Source organism: Mustela nivalis (genome assembly GCF_964662115.1).
Source record: "Mustela nivalis genome assembly, chromosome: 7".
Classification (NCBI taxonomy): Eukaryota; Metazoa; Chordata; class Mammalia; order Carnivora; family Mustelidae; genus Mustela; species Mustela nivalis.
Window position 1 is genome coordinate 89306106 of NC_139026.1, and position 18289 is coordinate 89324394.

The following is an 18289-nucleotide window of genomic DNA, read 5'->3' on the forward strand; positions in this document are numbered from 1 at the left end:
CAGGTTCGAGAATGAGTGTGACTGTGAGAACCAAGAGGTCCCAGGTATTTGAAGAAATTATGGGTTTCAGGCATAATCCTATCATTTGTGAAAGGGATGCAGAAGGAGTTCAAGGCACCACTCTTGCCCTCTGGGAACTTACAGGGTGCAATTCGACCATGACCAAAAGACACAACAAGTGCAAATAGGTTGTTTTGAATCCTGGTTTGTCATTTTCTAGCTGTGTAACTTTGAGTAGGCTGTATTAGGTATCTGTTTCCTCATCTCTGAAAAGGGAAGAATAATGATACCTACCTCATCTGTTGTCCTGGAGATTAAGTGAGTTAATAGAAGCAAGGTGCTTGGACCAGTGCCTGAAACATAGTAAGTGGTGGATAAGTATCAGCTAAGATCCTGGTAAAGCTTATAGGAGTTCACAAGAGGGAAAGGCTGCAGCTGGTGGGAAGGTGGTGTAGAAGAGTGGGCATTTACTGGAGATAATTCAGGGATACAGAGGAGGAAAGGAATGAGAGAAAAGGATTTCTAGCTTGAGGAAGACGTTGTGAATAAAGTCTTAGATCAGCAAAACCATTGGCATTTCCCTGTGATTTACCTGATGATCCAGATTGTTCCTGCTGGGAGTACTGGGGGTTAGAGCAGGACAGGAGGGTGGGTGACTGGCACTGGTCACAATAAAAGAAGTATGAGATGGAGAGTCAAAAGCACTTTGGCTGTGGTTTTTATCCTGGCCCTGTGACCTTGGGCAAATTGTCCAATCTCTTAGGACCCCAAGTTTCCTAATCTAAAAGAAGAAATGGACTGTGTCTGTAAAATCCCTTGATTTTCAGAAATTCTGTGCTTCATACATGAAAATGATTTCTTGGACCCTATGGTCTGGGGAACATTGGGGTTTTTTTCTGGTGCAGCATGGAGCTCTCTGGTCTTTGTGGGGGAAGACTTGTGGTTCTGGCCTCATTAGCCCCACACGGTGAGGGAGTGAGCTGACCAGCCCACATAGAGACACTACACACTGCCTTTGCAACACTTTTCAATCACCACCACTAGAGAAATCTGGGATCTCTGCGGGTGTGTTTATGAAAGGAGCCCTTGGGTATTTCACTCTCAAATTATTTAGAGTTAACTCTACTACTGTTCTCTTGAGGAGCCTTGAGTTTTATAGATACTTGCCTTGAAGTGGACCCTGAGGGCTAAGTAGGAGGGAAAGAACAATCTTTAGCCTTTTAAAAAAATTTCCCAGATTGTCTTTGTGGAGCTCACAGAACGGCAAAAGCAGCACCATGAGCACCAGATGAAATGCTGGTAAAGTCTTGAAGCTTTCCTGGTAAGACTCCCCTGCTCAGGTGCTTTTGTGATAGACAATAAACACTGTTTGTTTTTGATGTTAGGAATTCCTCTATTTCAAGGTGTGTTTGGCATGGTTTGGTTTAAAGATTTTATTTATTTATTTATTTATTCATTCATTCATTCAGAAAGAGAGAGAGAGTGTATGTGTGTGTGTGAGCCTGGGGAGAGGCAGAGGAAGAGAGGGAGAAAGAGAATCTCAAGCAGACTCCGTGTTGAGCCCAATGGGGTGGGGCTCAATCTCAGGACCCTGAGATCCTGATTTGAGCTGAAGTCAAGAGTTGGACTCTAAACCTACTGAGCCACCCCAGTGCCTCTAAGGTGTGTTTTAAATAACCCAGGACTCTGTTTAAACATGCAAATGCGCTTTTCAAATCCCATGCTTAGAGATCATGGGGCCTAGTACAGCCCTACCACATTTTTCCTTTTAATTTTTTATTTTTCATTTTTAAAAAAGATTTTATTTATTTATTTATTTATTTGACAGACAAAGATCACACATAGGCTGAGAGGCAGGCGGAGAGAGAGAGAGGAGGAAGCAGGCCCTTCACTGAGCAGAGAGCCCAATTTTGGGGCTTGATCCCAGGACCCTGGGATCATGACCTGAGCCAAGGGCAGAGGCTTTAACCCACTGAGCCACCCAGGGGCCCCTCATTTTTCCTTTTAGAAGGGACGTTTGGTTTGTTGTTCTCTCCTCACCTGTGTCCTTCCTTGTTTGAGCCCATCTGGGCCGCACACAGGCCTTTCTGCCCTCCTTTGCCCTGCGGCAGGCGCTGCAGTGCTGTGTTCAGAAGTTCTCCGAGCGTCCTCTGCCCTTTGGTTCCCCCGCCCCACCCCCAGTTGTCCCTGGCAGGATCTCAGTCATCGAAGAGGTACTTCTGGACTCTCATACCAGATGGGTTTTACACATCTTGATGAATCGAAAAATAACTTGAAATGGAAGAGCCAAAGTAGATGGCAGCTCTTTGATCTACATTTTGTGCAAACCTTAAAGTTTTGAAGGGTTTAGTGTTTTCAGAAACTGACATTGGAAAAGAGTGACAGTTTGCCCTTGCGTTGTATTTGGAAGGAAGAGTATTTCTTTAGGGACTAGAGTACCAGGAAAGGAAGGTGCCTTGAGCATATAAGGCTCCCCAAGCTAACATGTGCCCCTGGGTAATATTAAATATGCCTTATTAGAATAGGAGTTCCACAAGGGAATGGAATGTAACTCTGTAGTCATATGCGGGTGCAAACAGTGAGTGGCATCTAAGTCAAGAAGAAAAACTAGCAGCTCAGGAAACTCCCATCTTGGGATCTTCCTGGCTAGCCAGTCCCGGAGGGGCAGTTATGAGCCTCACCTAGCCTGCTCACGCCACAGATTTTCTAGAGAGAAAAATAACCGAGTCATGGAAGAAGCTGTGTGTTGCGGACGTTGTGAATAAAGGTCGGGAGTGAGATGGTTTGGTCTGGCCTCTTTTCAGAGCAGCGATTGATTACTGATGTCTGTGTTGCCGTTTCTTCCAGAGCTGACCTGTCCCGGCCGCAGCACAACTAACGAAGCTGCTGCAGGATGAGAAGATGGCAGCACGGCTGCTCGCACCACCAGGCCCTGACAGTTTCAAGCCTTTCACCCCCGAGTCACTGGCAAACATCGAGAGGCGCATTGCGGAGAGCAAGCTCAAGAAACCGCCGAAGGCCGAGGGCAGCCATCGCGAAGACGATGAGGACAGCAAGCCCAAGCCAAACAGTGACCTGGAGGCAGGGAAGAGCCTGCCTTTCATCTATGGGGACATCCCACAAGGCCTGGTTGCGGTTCCCCTGGAGGACTTTGACCCGTACTATTTGACGCAGAAAGTGAGTTGGAGGAGGCGGCGACCCAGCTTCAGACCCCCTGTCCTAACAGGCTTAGGGGAGACTGGGAGAAAGAGCTGTCCTTTTGCCCAAGTTTGGATAAGTAGCTAACCTTTTGTTTCAGTTCTGGTTAACGGGGTTTATTTTTTTTCAGTTTAATTGCTGCTCAGGGTCATTCGTGGGTCTTAACACTGCTCAACTCTGTTAATAAGACTTCTGTGTTTGGCTCCAGGCCAGATCAGAAGAAGATGAAAACATTAAAACAAAACAAAAGAGAACAGTGGGATTGTTTAATAGAGTCCAAAAAAGCCGGCATAGTGAAAGATGATATAGCCAGGTAGAATTTCTCCCACACACATTCCAAATTCTATCTTTAACTATAAAGATGCTGTAACTATTACAATATCAGCAAAGCCTATTGTTCCTATAAAGGAAATTAGGGATGTGTACTCTGTCCAAACTTCCTCTGTCCCGTGGTGACATTGGATCATAGCTGTTGGAGATAGGAGCAGAATAAGGTGAACCAGACTGGGCCAGTGAAGAGAGCCGGTGTTTGGCCTTGTTACTCAGTTGTCTGGGTTGAGCCACCACTCATTCTTACATTAGAGTCCATTCTGTTATTCCTACCAGTAAGAAGCAAAGTGAATAAACAAATAAACACTAGTCTTCATTTGGCCAAGAATTTCAGGCTCCCTTAACAAATATTTGACCAAACTGTGGGTTTCTTTCTCATGATTATCTTTTGAAACAAGGCAACAGGTGGAGAAGCAAAGCCCCCTAGTTAATCCACCAGCCAACTAACGAGCCATTGCATACTGAGGAATGACATCAGATACCATTTTAGGGATCCCTCATTTGATAAATGTCATTTAAAGAATTAGATTGATAGGTGAGGGGAGAAAAGGCTTTGTGTAATTACATATTCATAAATACGGAGCTTACCTGAACTGTCTTTATTAACAAAACTGCCTCATAAACTTCCCCTAACTTGTCCTTCAGTCTTATAATTTGGAAGAAATTTTAGTTTCTTGGCTTAATAATGGGACAGAAGTAAGATGAGACCAGTAGCTCTCTTGACCTCGCTATAATTGTGGAGTCATTTTTGGTTCATGATGGTAAAAATAGTTAAGACGTTGTCTACACGAAATAGTCCTTCACTCACTTCTGTTGCAGCTCAGGACAGCACCATAATAGAAAACAAAGTAGCAAGAGTAATCTTTATCTTCCACTGAGAAATGCAGAAAGTTTCAGAAACAAGCATAATAAGATAGAAATAACAGTAGACCAGAAGTAAAAACTCCTGACTCTACCATAATTCACCACGTTTATTATCTGTATTTCTCTTTTGTTGTATGTGTATTGTTCAAGCTACCACAAATAGATTATAGGAAAAGAAAGTTGTAAATAAAGAAAAAAACTTATCAAAACTAGTTTATGTCCGTTAGCAAGCTATGCTACCTCTCTGGGCCTAAATTTTCTCATCTAGAACTGAGAAGTTGGACAGAATTTTTAAGGACTTTTTCACACATCAAGTTTTGGAACTGAGTAGTTTTCATAAACTTTCATTAATTTCCTCATTTTTTCTTCCCTTTTTTCAAATCCGACTTTGTAATCTGGGCCTTTGCCAAGTGGGGTAGATGGGGGAGGGATGGGGTAGGCTGTAACATTCTGGATTAGTGAATGAGGGAACATGGAATCTTCGGCTATTTTTAGACAAAAATTTCATTCATTGTAAAATTCTGAAATATTTTTAGAAATGTTTCCTTGTTCTTTCCTACCCTTATATCCATGATCTTAGAAGAGGTACAAAGCAGTGAAAAATCACAGGGCTTAAGTTGTGCCTCTTTAGGTGAATTGGCCAATGGTATAACTTTTTCAGAAACTCTTACAGCAATAAGAAGGTAAGTAAAACCCCTTGGACCCTGACCTTTCAGGTAGCTAAAACCTCTTTGGTTTTATTTGAACTGTTTATTTTTCTAACTCAAATGCAAATTAAGTCTCCCTTTCTTAAACCTGACCTAATGTAGGAAGAATACATAGAGCTGTTGGTTGTCAGAGCCAGTTTTCTTTTGCATGCCTTTTCCCCTGGTTGCTGCCCCATAGATAGCCCCTTCTCTCCTCCAATACCCCAGGTGTCAGTGGCCCTGGAACCGGAGTGAGTCTTCAGACAGGGTAGGTCTCTGGCCCTGATAGGTATCATCCCTTGCATAGGATAGATGTTGATGGAGCTCCATTACCGACTGGCTCTTCATGATAGACGGGCTGACTTTAGCGTTTGGCCTCATCATAAGAGTAAATAGTTTGCAGAAAGGAGAACTTTAATTGTATTTTTTTTTTCTAATTTTTTTTTTATTGTGAAACATACCGCCATGCGAAAAATTCATAAAACATAAATGCATAGATTAATGGTTATTATAAAGCAGACACACTAACACTCATGACAAGAAAGAACATTAGTAGCACTTGAGAAGTATTAATTATGCTGTTAATCAAGGGATTTTTTTAAAGATTTTATTTTTAAGTAATCTCAGCACCCAACATGGGGCTCAAACTTACAACCCCAAAATCAAGAATCACATGCTTCACCCACTAAGCCAGTGAAGCACCCTAAAGCAAGGGATTTTTTTAGTTGATTAATATTAGGCTTGCTCAAGTTTATCTGCAAATCTTCACTGGCATTACTAATACTTCTTACTAACTAGGCCTTTCTCTAGGCCAAATTAGCAAGGTCTCCTCTATAAGGAAGCACACTGGGAATTAACCCACAAATCAAAAAATATTGAGAGTAGAAATGACTTTAAGGGGACATTTCCTTGCGTTTGTTTTTCGTGGGGACTGCCTTAAATAATTCTTGCAAAATAGAATTTCTTTGCTAAATGATACAAGTGGATTTCTTTATCTTTTCCTTATAGGTCTCATTTTCTACAGAATTAGTCATTTTTATGGCTCTCACTGAAACTGGTTTCTCATTTCCTTCCCTCTATTGTAGAGGGTGAAAGAAAACTCCTTCCCTATTAGTACAGTTCTGGTTTTATTTCACTGTGGATTTCACACTCTCCCGGGACACAGGGACATAAACCTGTGTGTCGTCATTTCAAGATACTCTTGTGCCAGCTGGGACTGGTTTGAGCTGTCATAAACTTCTTGAGGTCCTTGCGGCAGTCTGTCCATGTTGCATTTCACTCCCAACAGGTCCTCAAAAAACAGTCTAGGTTATCCTCTCTTTGGATTTCCTCCGTCCTCCCAGTGCTACATTTTCTTTGTCTCTTGGTACTTTGTTCTAATGTCTCCTTTCTTTGGCTTTCTTGTATTTCAATTGTTTCTTGCAAATAATTGAATTTAGGGGATGTTTATTTACTTACTTACTTATGTTAAATAAAAATAAGTCATGTACCTACATGGTTAAACACTCAATTGAAGATACTCAGTGAAAAGTCTCCCCTTTACAGCTCTCCCTCATCTGCTCACTTCCTGCCTCCCTGAACAGGTAACCACTGTTAGGAGGGTCTTCAAGAGTTTATTTATATGTATAAATATACATATACATTTTTTTTTTTGGCAAAAACAAATAAGTATTCTAAGGAACTTGAACTCTTCTGAATACCTTTGTTCTTGGTTTTTCTTTCTGCTCTTTTCATAAGCCCATTGAAGTCTTAATTTTGTTATTTCTTTTCCCTTCTCTGAAGCTAGGAAATCTTACATTTTATCCGTGTAAATTCTCAACTCACTTCTCCCCCTTCTAAGCTTTTTTTTGTTGTTGTTTTTAAAGATTTTATTTATATATTTGACAGAGAGAGACACAGTGAGAAGGGAACACAAGCAGGGGGAGTGGGAGAGGGAGAAGCAGGCTTCCCGCCAGGCAGGGAGCCTGATGTGGGGCTTGATCCCAGGACCCCAGGACCCCAGGATCATGACCCGAGCTGAAGGCAGACGCTTAATGACTGAGCCACCCAGGTGCCCCTCAGCTTTTTTAATAAAGCAAATCAAGGACTTTCTATTACTTGAAGGAGTGTCTTTCTGTCTCTCCAGTTCTCAATAATAACTTGTCCAATTTCAAATGGCCACATATATTCCTGATAACTATCTTAAGTAGTGCAGCAGGAAAGTCTATGGATTAGCTTGAAAAGGCCTTCAGAGTTGGCTCGTACTTCTTTTCCCACTTCTTAAATTGGTGATTGATCTATGTGTCCATTTTGTTCCATGGGTATATCCTCTTATAAGAAAGTCTTATAAACAAAAATCTCAATTATGGGATGGACTGATGTGCCTTTAAATAGAGCATGTGCCTATTGCATTAAGAAGTTACATGTGGTTTTCGAAAGTTCAGTTTACTTTCACGTCTTCATTTCTCTTTTCCTGCAAATTGGAATCTACGTAGAATCATAGAAAATTAGAATATTATATCCTTAGACATCAGGTAATTCAACTTCCTCCTTTTATAAATTTAATGAGGGGAAGTACTTGTCAAAAGCCACCATTAGGGGTGCCTGGGTGGCTCAGTCCATGGAGCATCTGCCATAGGCTCAGGTCATGATCTCAGGGCCCTGGGATCAAGTCCTACATCAGACTCCCTGCCCAGCTGGAAGTCTGCTTCTCCCTCTCACTCTGCCCCTCCCCAGCTTGTGCTCTTTCTCTCTCTGACAAATAAATAAATAAAATGTTTTAAAAAAATGTATAGCCCTTCTTCCCCCTCTACTCCCCACCCCCAAAAAACCAACAGCAGTGTTCGTGGTGGAGCCAGGGCTCAAACCCATGCCTCCTAACTCAAGTTTGTTACATTTCTGGTTCTCCACTTTTATAATATTTTATTTTTATTATTTATTTATTTATTTGACAGAGATCACAAGTAGGCAGAGAGGCAGGCAGAGAGAGAAAAGCAAGCTCCCTGCTGAGCAGAGAGCCCGATGCAGGGCTCCATCCCAGGACCCTGGGATCATGACCTGAGGCATGAGGCAGAGGCTTTAACCCACTGAACCACCCAGACGCTCCTAATACTTTATTAATCGATTCTCAGCTTCACTGGCTCAGTTCTTCTGAAGCTAGGCAGGCAAATTTAGAGATAGGAAGAAGAACCTGCTTTTTCATTCACATTCCTGATAATCTCTATGGTTTAATAACTCTTTTAAGGATGGGTCCTAAGAAGCACAGGACTTCTAAAGGAAAGAATGGTGTCTGTATTAGCTCCAGTATTTTATCTTTGGAAGTGAAGGAGCTGAGTTGTCAAGCAGCATGGGAGAAGCCATTCCAGAGACTTGGGCTCAGTGTCAGTACTCCTGCAACTCTTCAGCTGGACATGTAATCTGAAGGCAGTTTACTTAACCTCCCTACATACTTTTACTTCTCTCTCTCTCTCTTTTTTTTTTTTTCTTTTTAGAGAAGAAGAGGCAGGGGCATAGGGAGAGGGACAAGGGCAGCTGAATCTTGATCATGCCTGAATTGGAATCAGGACTCGGACACTTAACTGACTGAGCCACCCAGGCGCCCCCATATTTTTACTTTTGATGGGAGCATGATTTCCCACCTGTCCCAGTCCCCCAGCCTACTGACAGAATGTGATAGTGAAAAGAGCACCTAACTGGCAATATAAACACTTCCGTTTTAGTTCTTCCTTTGCTCCTTGTTTGCCCTTGACCAAATCACTCAAATTCCTCTGGGCTTCAATTTCCTCACCTATAATATATGCAAGATAAGAGTCGGACCTTTATCTATATCCTTCTAATTCTATTTCACACATATGTCTATCACGTAGCATATTTCAGCTATGGCAACCTGCTTTCCTGTTTCCCGAGTGTCCCCTGCCTCCTGGACTCCAATTCCTCCTCTTAGAATGTACTGTCCTTTAACTTCACCTTTGGACACTCCACCATTCATCCAGACCCTAGGGCCTCTTCTTTCTTAGAGCCTGACTTGATTCTCTACACCAGACCTAATCCCTTCTCCTTCTGGATTTCTATGATACATTAAGATTTGCAGCCCAACTTTTACTAAGAAGTGGTTTTTAGATTTAATTCACGTTAGCTATAGCAGGACATCCTGTTCCCAGCAATGTTTTTACTTTTTTCCTTACACACATGCACACGTGCACACACACACACACACACACGCATGCATGCACGCAGTCCCATGCATTCCTGGGAGAAAATCCTTGATGAATCTGTTTTCACACACTCTTCAACAGGTGTGCAGAGCAGAGACAGACTGTTAAAGGAGAGTTTATGTTCGTTAGGTGTGATTTGAAGTATTGCTAATGAGAGGTGTTGCATTTCCTTCTTTTGCACGATAAGCCTGGATGCTCCTTTTTGTTCTAAATAAAATCTACATATTTCAAAACTTTATTTTTACAAAAAGCCATTTTGCAATAATATTTTTTAAAATAGTGTTTCTTTTATTTTATCCTCTAAATCAAAGTGAGGCAAATGTTTGTGTGCTAGTGGGAGGCAAGCAGGTGATGGGTTAAGGATGTGCATGTATGAGGTGCTTTTCTACTCTCCAAGCATCATTCTCTAGAGGGGAAGGAATTTAGTTGAGCATTAAAACCTTAGCAATAGACCAAGTGTTGGGAAATCTGGTTTCTGATCCTGTTCCCATCTACTGCAAGCAATCTTGAGCATGTTACTTAACCATTCAGGCTGTCAGTTTCCCTAATGGAGGAAATTAAGATTATGCTAATAGCTAATATCCCACCTATTTTGCCAGGTTGTTGGGAAGATCATTTCCTCACTAGCCTATGTAAAACAAAGCAGCCTATTGCTCTAGCCCCACTTCATTTTTCTCCGTAGCTTAGCAACACCTGCCGTATATTTTTCTGTTCATTGTTCATCCTCTTGTGTGGTCATCAGCTGGCGCAGTGCCTACCCTACAGTGAGCCCTCAATCCATGTCTGTTGATTAAATTAATCTTAGGAGATAATGCATGTGGAAACGCTATATACTTTTCTGGGTGCTTTGAACATGGAAGGTGACACTATGATATTTTTTCTAATAAAAATTTTCCCATTGACCAAAATGAATTGAACTCTGGAGGGAAAAGAGACTGATTCCCAGTATATCTTTTCCTTTCCCAGAGAATTAGTTTCCTTGAGGGACTGAGGAAGTAGATCAGTAAATACTTTTCCTGACCTTTTAGATATTTTCAGAGGGCTGAACGGCTGTTGTTAAGTGCTACCAGTCTTATCTCTCCTCTTGTAGAAAATTAGAATTGGAAAAGACTACCAAAAGCCATGGGTTAATAGCCTCCACCTAGTGCTTGAATCTCTTCTTCGTTTATTGGTATCATGTGTGTATTATACGAAGGATGTTATTTCCTGAATATTATAAGTTGTCCTGTCGTGTCTACTTTTATTAAGTGTTTTGCTTCCTTCTGGGCTGTGTGAGTTGTTTTACCCGCTCTGTATTAACTGACTTGTAAAGGAAATGAGAGAAATGGACATTGGAATATACACCAAATTGGTCTGCCTCATATAAAACATGACCCATTTATTCAACAAAAATACATCTTGAGTGCTTCCTGTATGTGAGGCACTATGGGGCAGGGGATCTATTCAGTTCTTTTGGAGAAACAAAGATTAATAAAGTCCGCTCTTTATCCTTAAGTAGCTTATAACATGGCAGTGCATAGTATGAGACAATATTTGACAATGGAGCCCCAGAAAGGGCCTTACATAATTCATAGTAAGAGTAGTCTTTGAATCAGGCTTCAGAATTTAGAAAAGAGGGATCGACTGAAACATTCTAGGCAGAAAGAACAATGCAAGCAAAGGCTCAGGGACAAGGGTGTTGGACAATGGAAGAAAATGCTGAGTAGTCTGGTTTGCGTGGAATGTGGGGAAATGAGTGAGGAGTCTTAGTAAATGAGGCCTGGGAGGGAGGGCTGGAGCAGGATCACAAAGGACTCGGTATAGGACAATCAAGTTTGGTCTTTACTCGATAAACAGCAGAGAACTGCTGGAGGGGTTGGGGAGTACAGATATGTGATTGAAGCAGTGCTTTAGGGATGTGAATGTGGTCTGTAGGATGGACCAGAGGGACAGAGACCAGCTATGAGGGGATGAGGGTCCAAATTATGATAGTGGAAGTGAAAAGTAAGGGCAGTCGATGAAGTCAAGAGCTGTTACGGAGATAAACTGATAGGATTGTGTGATTGATTGTGGAAGGTTAAGGACAGAGTCGAGCATTCAGTCATTCATTTGAAAATTTGATTAAATTGTTATTGAGCGTTTTCTGTATGCCCAGGCTCTGTTCCATGCCCTCGGGAACAAACCAGACAAGCCTTTTCTGCTATTCTTAGAACTTAGTTTTCGTTGGGGGGGCAGATAATAAACAAGTAAAGAAATAAATCATTACAGATAATGGCATGAGCATTAAAGATAATATGGCCCAGGTACTTGAGAGGTTGCGGTGCTATACCTTGGTAAGAGACAACGCGGAGAATACAGAAGAATCAAAGGCTACATGCTGTCTAAGTACTCAGTGTCTTAAATAGGCCTTTAGCAAGCACTCAAGTATAATATTTAAAAGGACCCATAATGCAGATATTCTGAGTTACTTAAAAACCAGAATCATCACTCTGTTGAGAGACTTTGCCAGTCTTTGATTTCTGCAGAGGCAGGAGTCCAGTACCTTTCAGCATCAGTGTGAGTCACAGGGCCACCTGCAGATGAACCCAGCATTTGCTCCAGAAAAATCCCTCAGTCTTCCCAACTCCTTGCACAAGTACAAAGTTGCAGTTCCAAAGCTCTGAGCCATGTTCGTGTAGAAGAGACACCTTCACCTGAATTCTAGAATGTGTGTGAGATTGAATGAGCTAGAATGAGCTGACCACCTCAGCCATACTGATTGACAGTTTTAGGTCTCTGATTGTTTAGTTAGTCTCTGATGGCTTCTACAGGATTGTGAAATATTTTTATTTTAACAAAAATTGACCTTTGAATGGGTTAGTTAATAATGGCCATTGGAAATAGTGGAGGACCTCTCAAGACCACAATGATATTGATCATCTGCTGATAGTAATTAACCATATTTTAAATCCTTTCTTAGTCATAGATAACAAGCCTATGGCATCATTATAAAGAGGAATACTTCTCTAATTGTTTACAAATTCATGTGAGTTGTCAGTACTTTACATATTGTTCTTTACATTTAATTAACCCTGTCTGACACAGTTCAAGATTAGGATTGCCCCATTATATGACCATTTCTGCCAACTCTGAATCTAGCAGTAGACCTTTTGATACAGACTCTGGTCAGTAGAGTATTGACTCTAGGAATATTCGAGACACTTTGTTGAGGTTACAAAGTTTTGCCTGTGGGAGCAAGTTTGAATAAAAAAATCTCTCCAGTTTTAGCAGATGAGGTCCCCTGTCTACTGTTCAAGACCAGTCCCTCTCCCTGTGCCTTTGACCCCACCCATGCCTCCCAACCTTCTCCAGAACCTCACTCTCTCAGTTTTCCTCTCACTTTTCTGGTCTGTCAGTCTTTCCCTTCTCATCCTGTTTCCTTCCCCTCAGCCTATAAGCACTCCCAAAGCCTCTACCATTCTATGAGCTCTCACTTGAGCTCACATCACCAGCTAGCCTAACCTCTCTTCTACTGTCGTTCAGACTGGTAAAGAGTAGCCTTCACTCATCAGGACAACCTGCCTTCGACCCTCTTCCCCATCCTTGCAGCCTAACTCTGCATCCTTACCTCTCCACTGACATTCTCAAGATAAGATCCTCTGTGACATCAAATTGCCAAATTTATCAGATACTGTTTTACTTCTTAACCCACCAGACTTCTCCGCTGGATTTGATACTGTTGATTACTCCCTAATTCTTGCAGCTCTTCTCTCCTTGGTGTAGTGCTCCTTATATCTTTATTTCTCTTCCATTTCCAGCAGCTCTCCCTTAAGTGCTGGTGTTCTCCCAGGTTCCGTACCCACGTTTCTCCCATTTGGCACACTCTCCCTGGGTGATATCACCCATTCTCAGTCCTCTTGAATCTGTCTCTCCAGCCTGTACCTTGCCAGGCCTCTCTAACTGCGTTTCCAGTCAACTCAGTGCGCTCAACATTGAACTCATTTCTCCCCTCAGACCTCCTTCTTTCATCTGCTACTTTCGTGGTTGACACCACCCAAATTCTAGATATCATTATTGACTCCCCAATTTGCTGCAGTCCTTAAGGGTTACCAATATTAGGGAGTTGTCAGTAGAAAGTTGCATATTTTTATAAGTAAGAAAATATTGTGGCTCAGAAATCTTAATTGCTCAGATTCCCTGAGCGAGTGTGTGGTAGAGTCAGGTTCCAGGCACAGCGATGTGTGATTTAATATTCATGGTCTTTCTGCCATACCATGCTGTCTCTGTAGCGTATGCTGCAGACTGATTTTTTGTTTTGTTTTCTTCTATCACTTTTAGATAATTTTCTAGCATTCTACACGGCTTCAATATGAAGTTAGGGTATGGTGTTTTGGGTTTTTTGTTTCATTTTTTAATGTATTTGTTTCAGGCTGTATCTTTAGCATGGGACCTGAGACACAGAAAAGTTGAGATGACTTTTCAAACTACAGCAAATCATTCTTATGGGTGGATGAGCTAAAGGGTGGAAAAGGTCAATTAGACACCTAGTGGCAAGTTGCATATAGTTCTAGGTTAGTTGTATAGTTGTATGGTCAATTCCTCCTGTCTGAGATTAATTCACATATTCAGTATGCGTGTTGGAATTCTCCACCTTGTACCAGATGGCCATCGTATTATGCACTCTGCTTGCTAAGCTGAGAAATAGCAGCTGGAAACCATAGCCTTGCCCTTAGAGATCTCAGAGTCCAATGAGAGATACAGACGTGTACACGAAAATGACAACACTACGTTAACTGCTCTAATTGAATTAAGTGCTAAGTGGAGACACACAGGAAGGAAGGATAATTCTGTTCGAGAGAGTTGAATGGGGCACCTGCAGAGAGGAGGTGATAGTTGAGCTGGACCTTAAAGTATTAAAATATGGTTAAAAAATTCAACTGTTGGAAAGGAGAAGAAAGAATAATTCAGGTAGAAAGACTGGTGCATGCAAAGGCAGAGAGGCATGGGAAGGCCTGAACTGTTTCCAGCAGTGAGTGTAGTTTTGACAAGAGCATGGAGTGTGGTTTGCCAAGACAGGAGCCTAATGTAGGGGGTCAGGTTGGATCCCAGGGTATGCATACTAAGCCGTGTTTATTTTCTCCCACTTTCAGAGTTCTCAGGTCTGACATAAGATCTGGGGCCCGTCTTGAGCCAGTGCAGCCATAAGGGTGTCTCCTAGTGACTGGATACTTGGTCTGGCTTATCCTACTGACTTGTGCCAAGTGTGTGAGTACTAACTAACGTGAACGGTAGCCCTCGGGGTCTCCCTGTGGCCACCCCATGTTGGCAGCGAGAGGGCAGGAGCAGCTGTGGTCTGTGTGACCGCCGCGCAGCAGCCTCACCACGTCCTTTGGGGGTTTGTTCTGTTCTAGGCACGGTAGTGAGGACTTTTGGTGACTCTTCATTAAATCTCAGAACCTGGTCAAGTAGGTACTATTAGTCATTATCCCTATTTTATCAGTAAGAAAACTGCGTCTTAACAACCCAAACAAGTGGACAAAGATCATGACACTACTAAGCACTGGAGCTGTGTCTTAAATCCAAGTCTTTGTGGCCTCTGAGCCTCCATGGAAACCACACTGCTGCTAAGAGAGAGGAGAGCAAGGATATAGACTCTCCTGGAATATGAATAGAGAGACTAGAAGGGCTAACATGCTTTACATAATGAACATGTGTTTTGCTTTCCCCTAGAGCAGCTGCAGTCTGTGTATCCTAAGAGGGCAAAGGGGAAGGAGATCAAAGGCAAATTCACACTGAAGGGCGGTGAGGAAGAGGGGCTGAGGAGGAGGTTCAGAGCTGCCTGGCCTCTAGGGAGCAGCATCCTGCTGGCTCTGTGCTGAAGCAGGTGCCCAGCGCTACTCTTCTGCTGGGGTTGGCTTCCTGTGACAAGGGTGTGGGCAGGAAGCATGTCAGCTGCTCCAGATCTGGGTTGGAGGGCATGAGGTTACAAGATCAAACCAAATCAGAAGCATTACCTTCATCCGGCTTAACTTGGGAAAAAGACTGTAACCATAACCAGCTGCTAGGATCTCTGAGGCCTATGCAGAGGTTTTCCTCTTGCCAGAATTACAGGTATTAAGTAAGAGAGATTCTTTCATTGCCTCAAGATTGGACCAGCGACCAGGTGTGGTAAAAGCATTCAGGACCAGACGCCAGGAGAACTGGGCCCTAGGAATTCTCAGCCCAGTGGTGTCAGTGTGAGCAGAGGTGTCTGTGCTTGGTTTCTTGTCTGTAAAGAGAGGAGTTCGATTTTTTTGAAGCTTTTTTTAAGTTGTCTTATGATGATTAAGAGCATAGGCTTTGGAGTTGGACCACCTCTGTTCAATTCTAAGTTTTGCCACTTAATAAATAATTTTGTGGTCTTGGGAAAGCTACCTGATTTTCTACCTCGATTTAATAATCTGTATTATAGTACCTTCCTACTTCACGGAGTGGTTGCTGTGAGATAGATACTACATGGGCACCCTAGTAGGCTGCCTGCTGCAGAGTAAGTACTTAATGTTCATTATTATTCCTCAGATAGGCTCACAGGTACAATTGTCAATGACCAAAAGCAATAAAAACATAAACATGGGATTTAGAGGTCTCTCTTGCTCCATCCTCAGTGTAGTGGAATAGACAGTTGGAGGATGATGGCTCTAAATATTCTTAGTTTGAGCTACTTGGGTGGCTCAGGCGAATAAGCGTCCAACTCTTGATCTCGGCTCAGGTCTTGATCTCAGGGTTATGAGTTCAAGTCCCATGTTTGTGGAGCCTACTTAAAAAAATTAAAATTAAAATAAAGGGGTGTCTGGGTGGCTTGGTCATTAAGCCTCTGTCTTTGGCTCAGGTCATGATCTCAGAGTGCTGGGATCAAGCCCCACATTGGGCTCCCTGCTCGGCAGGAAGCTTCTTCCTCTCCCAGTCCCTCTGCTTGTGTTCCCTCTCTCTCTGTGTTTCTGTCAAATAAATAAAATCTTCAAAAAATTTTTTTAAATAAAATAAAATATTCATAGTTCAAATGCAAACATAGCCTAAAGGAAAAAAAATTGTCCATATTTCATGTCCTGCTTTAGATCAGTATTCTTAAAAAGGCAGCTTAGTACCAGGACACATGTACTGAAGAAATTCAGGCCAGTTCTGGAGCCTTTCCAGAAGCACATGGGACTATAATCGTGATTTCACCCGAGGGACCCACTAAGCAGATGCACATTAAGAAAGGTGTCTGGGCCCTTTTCAGCATGGTGGAGTTATTTCAACAGCACAGGTCATTTATTTCCCAACAGCTTCCTAGTCCAAAGTAGATTTGACATTAGATTTTGCTTTACTAAAGAGGGGAACTTTGAAGGGACCTTGATTTGTTGCCTGCTCCGTTGGCTTTATGGCTAGTTCCTTGGGAGTGAGCGCCAGATTGCTGTTGGTAAGTGGACTGTGGGCTGCTGCTGCTGTCTCTGTAGCTGCCCTCACGTCAGCTGTTCTCACATCATTATTGGGTGGAAGCCTGTGCACGCACACTCTGAAACAAGAGGCAGAGATGATTTGCCCCAGTAGTAGTCACCAGAACTCACAATTTATAGTTAGGCAGGAAGGAGCTAAGAACTATTACAAGTCCAATTGGCCAGTTGCCTGGTTCAGAAGAGATACATAGGTCTGGGAAAAGAAGGTATATATATAAGGTTGAGGCAGACAAGAACTTAAGGCTAGAGAATTCAGCTAAAAACGAGAGGGTCAGTCCTCTCTAGAGATTGAAACAGTTAAGATCCAGGAAGCATACCTGGAGAGGTAGTCATATGTCAGTGTCAGTAACAGCTGTAGCTAGCTAGACTCAAAGGACATTGGTTCCCAGCTGCCCTGTTGTAGATCGGTGCAATCCCTGGGCCCCTGGCTGTGCATTGTAGCCAGAAGTCATCGGGTACCTGCAGATTACCTTTGCCCTGAGGGAGCTGATGACCTCACAGGGGAGGGAAAACTCAGTGGAGGGGAGAGCCACTCTCCTGGGCCGTGTGTCCCACAGTAAACCAGGGGCTGGGGACTGCACCCTTCTCTGAGAGGCTTTCTGGTCTGTGATATATTCCACCCCTGCACTGAGTACTTTTCGCTGTAACATCCTTTCATATTTGTGAACGCTTAATTATTTTAATCTGTACTCTTTGTAGGATTAAAAAAATTACTCTGATCCTAGGGTGGGCTGAGGGTAACAAAATGCCATGATCCTGGCCACACTATAGTACTTGGGTATGAGCATGCATTTCTGGACTGCATTTGCAGTATGCTAGGATTTGTTCGGTGTGTGTGCGAATGTGCTTGTCCCTGGCTGTGCACAACGTCCCTCCCCGTCTTGGTAGACCTGGAACAGAATACATCTTACTCTGAATTAGCAGTGGCAAAGCTCCTCCATCTTGGGCTCCAAGCCCCACACTGCTAATTAGAAATGAAAAGCCTGTGCTTTTCAGAAGGTTCATTTTATGCCGGCATGACATATTTATTAATACTCCGTGCCATAACTCGTTAAGGGCTATTCCACTGCTCTTAATGGGCCTTATGCTCAAATGCATTCAGTGGCTGTTATTATAAACTGATATTTCCCCTTGGACAGTAAACCACAATTCAATTTCAGTTTCCCTTTTAACTCATTTACTTTGCAAAGATCTAATTTAAGACAGATTAGGTAAAATATTATTGGACTTCATGGACACCAAGTGATTATTGCTTAAGAAGTATTCTTGTAAGAATCCAAAGCTTGCTGTCCTTCCCATTGATTCTTCCTGAACTTTGAAGAATCCAGTGTTGAACAAGGAACTAAACTCCTTTTCTAGATTCTTATCAGCAGTTTAATGATGATTACTAAGATTTTATTAGTTGTGCATATGGCCTTAAAATGCTTTAAATATATATATATATATTTTTTTTTAATTTTTTTATAAAGATTTTATTTATTTATTTGAGAGAGAGACAGTGAGAGAGAGCATGAGCGAGGAGAAGGTCAGATGGAGAAGCAGACTCCCTATGGAGTTGGGAGCCCTATGCGGGACTTGATCCTGG

At 42.4% G+C, this 18289-nt stretch overlaps 1 protein-coding gene across 6 annotated transcripts in view; it reads left to right on the forward strand.

Moving 5' to 3' along the window:
* Nucleotides 1-18289, forward strand: part of SCN8A (sodium voltage-gated channel alpha subunit 8) — a 181270-nt gene that overhangs the window by 56146 nt on the left and 106835 nt on the right. For all 6 annotated transcript variants that reach the window (XM_082741346.1, XM_082741347.1, XM_082741349.1 and 3 more), the window contains exon 2: nucleotides 2848-3177. In XM_082741346.1, the coding sequence (XP_082597472.1) occupies nucleotides 2902-3177 (276 nt within the window). In that variant the 5' untranslated portion in view covers nucleotides 2848-2901. The remainder of the gene's footprint in view (nucleotides 1-2847; nucleotides 3178-18289) is intronic.